The 7,805-nt window shown below is 37.8% G+C and overlaps 1 protein-coding gene across 1 annotated transcript; it reads left to right on the top strand.

Annotated features, from left to right (window-relative positions):
* Nucleotides 366-980, top strand: LOC107646220. The gene has a single exon (XM_016350419.1). It carries the CDS (start codon nucleotides 366-368, stop codon nucleotides 978-980), a length of 615 nt encoding a protein of 204 aa, XP_016205905.1.

The following is a 7,805-nucleotide window of genomic DNA, read 5'->3' as shown; positions in this document are numbered from 1 at the left end:
TCAGTTGTTTTGTGTGTGTATGATAGTATAGTGTGTGTGTGTGAACCTAACAAATGAGTTGAACTTAACTCATTATATCTATGCTTGTATATAAGGCTTGTTATGCCTCACAGTTAGTTGAGTTTTGCCATTTTCTGATTCAAGTCACATTTTCATCTTTCTCTTCTCTGTTTTTCTCTGAACCTGCACATTCTCTTGCTACTCTCACTACACCTTCAACATGGTGCGGTGAGCGTGGACCCAAAGAGGGTAGCATGTGTAAGAAGCAAGGAATTGAGGAAGAAAAAACTTGATCTTTGTGCCTCAATCATCAATTTGAAGAGCACAGAACTCCAATTTCACAAATCAATGAAATTAGGGGAGAGATGGCGGAACCATTCGCTGCGAACTCCGGTTCGTCATATTCTGCGGTAGAGTTACAAAGAATTACTGAAGTTCTGAATCAAATCGCGTCAATTCAAGCCCAACTAACTCGGAACAGCGCCAACTCGAGTCAAGATCCAACAAACCCTTACTTTCTTCATCCTTCTGAGAGCGCTGGTACTCCTCTCATCCCTGTTATTCTGGATGGCAAGAACTATGGCTCTTGGAGTAGATCAATGGTATTAGCATTGAAATCTAAAAATAAATTGAAATTCATAGATGGTAGTTTACCAAAGCCTGATGAAAATGATAGTGTGTTCGAATCTTGGGAAAGATGCAATACCTACGTCGTAGCCTGGATAAACCTCTCGTTAAGCCCTAGCATTTCGCAATCGGTAATATGGATGAACGTTGCTAGCGACCTATGGAATGACCTAAAACACAGGTATTATCATGGTGATAGATTTCGGGTGGCAGAATTACACGAGAAGTTTTATGCATTTAGACAAGGAGACGTGGATGTCACAACCTATTTCACTAAATTGAGGGCAATTTGGGAAGACATAGAAAATTTCAGGATGATTCCTTCATGTGAATCAGGAAAGACAGCAACATAGCTTGGAACCTATCTCAACTGATAGACTCGTGGCATACTCTGCAACTTCCTCAAACACTATGGACTTCAGTCAGAATAGAGGGAGAAGAAGAGGTAGAAAAGGTAGGCAACAAGCTGGAGGGAAAGGAGGTCGAGGAAGACAACAAGGAAGAATGCAGTGTTCACACTGTGAAAAATTGGGACACACCATAGAGACATGCTATAAAAAGCATGGCCTTCCACCACACTTGAGGCAAAGGAATGGTGGAGAAGCTGCTGTAAACATAATGGCCACAGCAGATACTGAGGATGCAAATGGAGAACTCAGTATGCAGTTGGGAGAGTCCGAGACTTCCAATTCTGGATTTACTGCAGAACAGAAGGAAGCTTTATTGGCATTGCTTCACACGCATGAACTAAGGAACATTCATAGTACCAACCAAATTGTGACTTCACAGCAGTCACCACCTCATCAAGGTAATTTGGTGCATGTTTTGCATTTCAAAACAAGTGTTAAAGCCCTAAACATTTCAAAACAAAAGTGCGAATCCTGGGTAATCGATACGGGTGCTACAGATCACGTATCTATACCTTGGATGATTTTCAAAGCTATCAACAAATAGATCCAATTATTGTGAAACTACCAAATGGTTCTTACACTACAAGCAGTATAATTGGAACTATTGTATTTTCTGAAAATTTGTATTTGAAAAATGCATTATACATTCCTTCATTCAATTTCAAGCTAATTTCAATATCCAAGCTTACAACCACACTGCCCAGGAAGGAAGTTGAATTTGCTTTGTGGTATCGTAGAAAAAGAAAAGTAGCTGCAGATGAATGCCCAGAATAAGCTGCCTTAGAATAGGCTATGGGACTTGAGGCAGAGAATGTCCTTACTGTCTTAGTTCAGCTAGTCTTATTAATTAGATCACCTGTGCGTGCCTTATAAAGAGAGGGAAGTCCACCATCTTTACTGATCCCCTTCGGCAAGTGAACATAGGTGGGCCTTAGCTAGTGGCTTCAACCCGCTCTTCAGCAACTAAGAAAGAATATGATTTGCCTTCCTGCAGACATGGACTTTTACAGTCACTATTGGGTCCCATCCCAGGGCTTCTCATGGGGATTACGGGCTCTTTGGGAAACAAACTCTTGTTTGTGATCTTCGTATCCTATACCCCCATTTGTGGCTTTCCCGGTTACAAGCATCAGCGGTTTCGGATATCACCTACAATATTTGTGATGAGTCTTTGGAACCTGATATCCTTCTTCTCACTTGTAACTGACTGACTGAACTAATAGGGTACCAGTTTCCTTCATATTCTTTGCACAACCGTAACTAGCTTCCAGGTAGCTCTTTCGCCACGCCATTCCTTCTTCATCTTACCAAGGAGTCGTGCATAGCCGTCTACTTGTATGCGAAGGCTGTTAAGCGCACTATGAACTTTTCTGAAAAATTGTGTGAGATACAGGACTGCAGCTCCTTGAGGATGATTGGAAAAGTTGAGGTTGTTGGAGGCCTCTACACACTCAATAAGGAACATTCATTGCATACAAATTCTACACCATACATCATGAGCATTCAAGGCACTCAGGATAGAAGTCTTTGGCATTGTAGGTTAGGGCATCCATCATTAAATAGCTTGAAATCAATACAAAAAATTTATCATTTCACTACTTGTAATGACACTGAGATGTTACCCTGCAATGCTTGCCACTTGGCAAAGCGAAGAAAGCTGCCATTTGCAGCAAGTAATAAGATTGCATCATATTGCCTAGAACTCATTCATGTAGATATATGGGGACCTTTGTCTATTTTGTCCATAGGGGGTCACAGGTATTTTTTAACAATAGTGGATGACAAGTCTAGGTACACTTGGTTGTATTTCATGAAAGCTAAATCAGAAGCCACAAATTTGTTAAAATCTTTTGTCAACTTCGCTAAAACACAATTCAATCAAACTGTAAAAAAGGTGAGAACTGACAATGGACCAGAATTTTTAATGCCAGATTACTATGCATCCAGTGGCATAATTCATCAAATAACATGTGTTGAGACCCCTCAACAAAATGGTATTGTTGAAAGGAAACACCAACATGTTCTTGCTGTAACCAGTGCCCTCTTATTTCACTCAAACATTCCTAAGTGCTACTGGAATTATGCCACTGCACATGCAATTCACTTGATAAATAGGCTGCCATCTATTTTCTTAAAAAATCAATCACCCTACCAGATTTTGCACCATTCCTTGCCCCCTATATCACAGTTGAGAGTCTTTGGGTGTTTAGCATATGCTAACACCATTACGACAGGGAGAAAAAAACTTGACCCAAGGGCAAAGAAGTGCACCTTTTTGGGATTTAGGGAAGGCATTAAAGGTTTTGTTCTGTTCGATCTTCACTCAAATGAAATTTTTGTGTCCAGAGATGTAAAGTTTTATGAAACTATTTTCCCTTTCACCAAAATGGTTGACCCACATTCACATCCTATATCATCACGGATTCATTCCATGCCTGACCCTTTCACATATGATACATATTCATACACTTTACCACAAGTCCAGCATCCACACACACACGAATATCTGCCTGAACAGCAGATTTCTGCACCCATTCCACTAACATAGAGCACTACACACGTCATTGATCCATGCATCAGTAATGATTTAAACAGAGACACAACTGAACATACATCCATAGATTCTCTTCATACCATTAACTCTCAACATCTTATTCCTTTAAGAAGGTCCACAAGAGAGCATAAGAAACATGCATATCTCAAAGATTCCAATGTATGAGTGTCTCCATAGCCCCACCAAGCAAATATCCTCTCACACACTTCTTATGTTATAATGCACTTTCAGCATCACATAGAGCCTTCTCCCTAGCCATCTCCACTGACAAAGAACCAAGGTCTTATGAGGATGCCGTAGCTCATGCTTGTTGGAGGAATGCCATCAAAGATGAACTCGATGCACTACAGCAACTACAGACTTGGGAAATTCAAGCTCTCTCTCCTGGCAAGAAAGCCATCGGCTGCAAATGGGTGTTTAAGCTCAAACACAACCCCGATGGGAGCATTGAAAAACATAAGGCGCGACTAGTTGCGAAAGGCTTCACCCAAGTACCCGGCATTGACTACCTCAATACTTTTAGTCCTGTTTTAAAGCTCAGCACGCTTCGCGTCGTACTTGCCTTGGCTGCTGCCAAAGGTTGGTTTCTTAAGCAGATTGACGTCAACACGGCTTTCCTTCATGGTGAGTTGGAGGAAGAGGTCTATATGCGCATCCCTCTCGGGTTGAATGCCCCACCCAATCATGTTTGCAAGCTGCGAAAGTCCCTTTATAGCCTGAAACAGGCGAGCCGACAGTGGAACAATATGTTGAAATCTGTTCTGTTAGAGAGTGGGTACAGCCAATTGAAGTCTGATCACAGCTTGTTTACCAAACACTAAAGCAGTGGCTTCACTACACTATTAGTTTACATAGATGATGTGGTGTTGGCAGGGAACGACATGAGTGAAATCAATTCCATTAGTTGAATGCCCTGCCCAATCATGTTTGCAACCTGCAGAAGTCCCTTTATGGCCTGAAACAGGCAAGCCGACAGTGGAACAATATGTTGAAATCTGTTCTGTTAGAGAGTGGGTACAGCCAATTGAAGTCTGATCACAGCTTGTTTACCAAACACTAAAGCAGTGGCTTCACTACACTATTAGTTTACATAGATGATGTGGTGTTGGCAGGGAACGACATGAGTGAAATCAATTCCATTAAGGCATTGTTGCATGAGAAGTTTCGTATTAAGGACATTGGTGATTTAAAGTTCTTCCTAGGGATGGAAATTGCTCGAAGCAGGGAAGGCATTGCTTTATACCAACGGAAATATGCCTTGGATTTATTACGAGACTCTGAAATGGAGGAGTGCAAACCAGCTTCGATCCCAATGGATTATGGCACTAAGTTGACAAAAGATGAGGGGGAATTACTACCTGACAACAGCGCATATAGGAAGCTAATTGGCAAACTCCTTTATCTGGCTAACACAAGGCCAGAAATTAGTTTCGCAATTGGCAAGCTCAGCCAATTTCTTGAGAAACCAACCACTTTGCACCTCAAGGCAGCATATAGAAATTTGAGATATATCAAGATGGCACCTGCAATCGGGTTGTTCTTCCCGTCCAAGTCTGATCTGCTAGTGTCAGGATTTAGTGACTCTGATTGGGCGGCATGCCCTGATTCGTGAAGATCTATATTTGCCTACTGCTTTTACATTGGGAATTCGATTGTTTCATGGAAAAGCAAGAAACAAACGACTGTGGCATCATCTTCTGCTAAAGTAGAATATCGAGCGTTGGCCTCAGCCACTAGAGAAGCAATTTGGCTAAAGAAAGTCCTAAGTGACTTGGGTTTTGTACTGGAGAAACCTATAAGTCTATACTGTGATAGCCAAGCAGCCATCCACATTGCTCACAATCCAGTCTTTCACGAACGAACGAAGCATATTGAGGTTGATTGCCATGTGGTAAGAGACAAGGTGATGGAAAAACTCATCCATCTACTTCCTATCTCGACTCATGAACAAATAGCAGACCTATTGACAAAGCCACTTGCACCGAAAACCTTTTCCACTCTCTACGGCAAGTTAGGACTACTAGACATTTGTACTCCTAATTTGAGGGAAGGTGTTACCTGACATATGAGTTGAGAGACTAACAAACTAACCATTTAGTTACTAAATAGCTGAATTAGTTAGCTAGTGGAGATATTTATCATAAAGTGGTTAGAGTAGAGCACTATCAGCTGTTATGCGTGTGTATGATAGTATAGTGTGTGTGTGTGAACGTAATAAATGAGTTGAACTTAACTCATTATATCTATGCTTGTATATAAGGCTTGTTATGTCTCACAGTTAGTTGAGTTTTGCCATTTTCTGATTCAAGTCATGTTTCCATCTTTCTCTTCTCTGTTTTTCTCTGAACCTGCACATTCTCTTGCTAAAAATTGAAAATGTTATTATAAAAAAATAACTAATATTAATTAACTAAAAGTCAATTCTCTCTCACAAGTGTAACTAAATAACAAAATGTAAATATAAAATCTAAACCATAAACCTAATATACTTAAAGCCTATCTCTAACATAAACGTATGTATTCTCTCTCTCTCCTTATCTCTAATAATTCATTTATTAGGATTACTATTTCTGCAATCCAACATGTTCATTGGAGTAAAGTATTTTGTGGAAGAAGTATCCAAATTAAAATGACAAGGTCTACAATTAACTTAATGTAAAGTTACTTTGGTCATACTTTCCTAATAAACTTTCACATATTAATTTCTAATCATGTATATATAATTAAATTATTACAATGTTCGTTATATTCATTTTTGTTCTACTGAGCAGGCACAACTAAAATAATAAAGATCATGTCATGTTGCTCATTGCAAATAATAATTGAAATAAATTATAGTTCCTAATAAAGGGTGGATATGAGTTAAATTGATGACGACTTATCCACCGTTCCATTCATATAAACGTATTATGTTTGTGAACATGATGAGTGCCCCCAAAATTATCAATACCATTATAACATTTTTGTCCCATAATTGCACACGTAATGATGGTATATCAACTCATTTGCGAAAATAAAAATATATTTGTGTCATTTTTTCTGTACCTTCTTTTGTATATATTTTTTTATGATATGAGAGACAAATATTGTATTTTCTCTTATTTCTTATTAATCGCTTTTAATATAAAAATGAAAAATACGCAAAAAAAATTATACATAAAAATAGTACATATAACATTTTTTCCAGAATAATATGAAAATTGAAACACACTTAGCTTTACATTGAGTATCTTTGTCGAAGGTAAAGTATATTTTTTTCCCTAAAGTTTGTCAAAAGTTTTAAAAATACCCCTGACTTTTATTTTGTTTCAATTTTGTCCCAAAAATTTTCGATTTGCATCAAATATATTCTCGACGACTAAATTTTCAAAAAATTTAAGATCAATTTAACGATAATGCATGAAAATTATGCTTAATTTGTTTGTGTTGAAAGGTTGATTTTATGAAATTATTGTTGAATTGGTCTTAAATTTTTTTAAAAATTAGTCGTCAGGGGTATATTTGCTACAAATCGAAAACTTCTTGGATAAAATTAAAACAAAATAAAACTTAAGAGTATTTTTGGAATTTTTGTCAAACTTTAAGGATAAAAAGTATACTTTACCCAAAATCTTTCATAATAAAAAATGTATTTTATTCTTTTTCTCATTCCGTAAGCTTTTTTGGCTGTAATGGGTTGGGCCTTTCAAAAAGGCCTGACAAACACTTTATTGTCAGGCCACAAGGTATACAAAAAATTATTTTGGGCCCTTTTTTACAGTTAAAGCATTGGGTGATATAGTTCATGAAAGCTTGTTTAGACATAGTCTATAAAACAAAATTAGTAAGACCCAAAAGGCCGAAACTATCTCTCGTCAATATAATTTAAATTCTTGACCAAAAATATATATAATTTTAAAATTAGTTTGGGTTTAGTCGTGGTATAAAATTCATAAGTTAAAATATAATTTTGAAAGATAACACACAAAGAAACAAAGACGAAAAAAGTCACTTTATTGACCATACCCTTAAATTGTGGACCGAAAAATTTTAATATTTTGGGCCCTCAGAGAATTAGAAAGACAGAGAGCGAGACAATAGAAGAATAGTTTGAATCTGGGTTGGGTATTTGGGTCGGGTGTCCGGCCCAATCTACATCCAGAAAAATGAAAATCATCCCAAAAAAACAAAAAAGATGAATGTGACTTTTAAACTAAGAAAAATTCCTCCTGTCC

This window comes from Arachis ipaensis, chromosome B06 (genome assembly GCF_000816755.2).
Source record: "Arachis ipaensis cultivar K30076 chromosome B06, Araip1.1, whole genome shotgun sequence".
NCBI lineage: Eukaryota > Viridiplantae > Streptophyta > Magnoliopsida > Fabales > Fabaceae > Arachis > Arachis ipaensis.
Note: the sequence above shows the minus strand (reverse complement) of the source record. Positions and strands in the feature narration are given on the sequence as shown.

What these genes read in the sequence shown, in the direction of transcription:
- LOC107646220 (XM_016350419.1), top strand. Translation starts at nt 366, where the DNA reads ATGGCGGAACCATTCGCTGCGAACTCCGGTTCGTCATATTCTGCGGTA.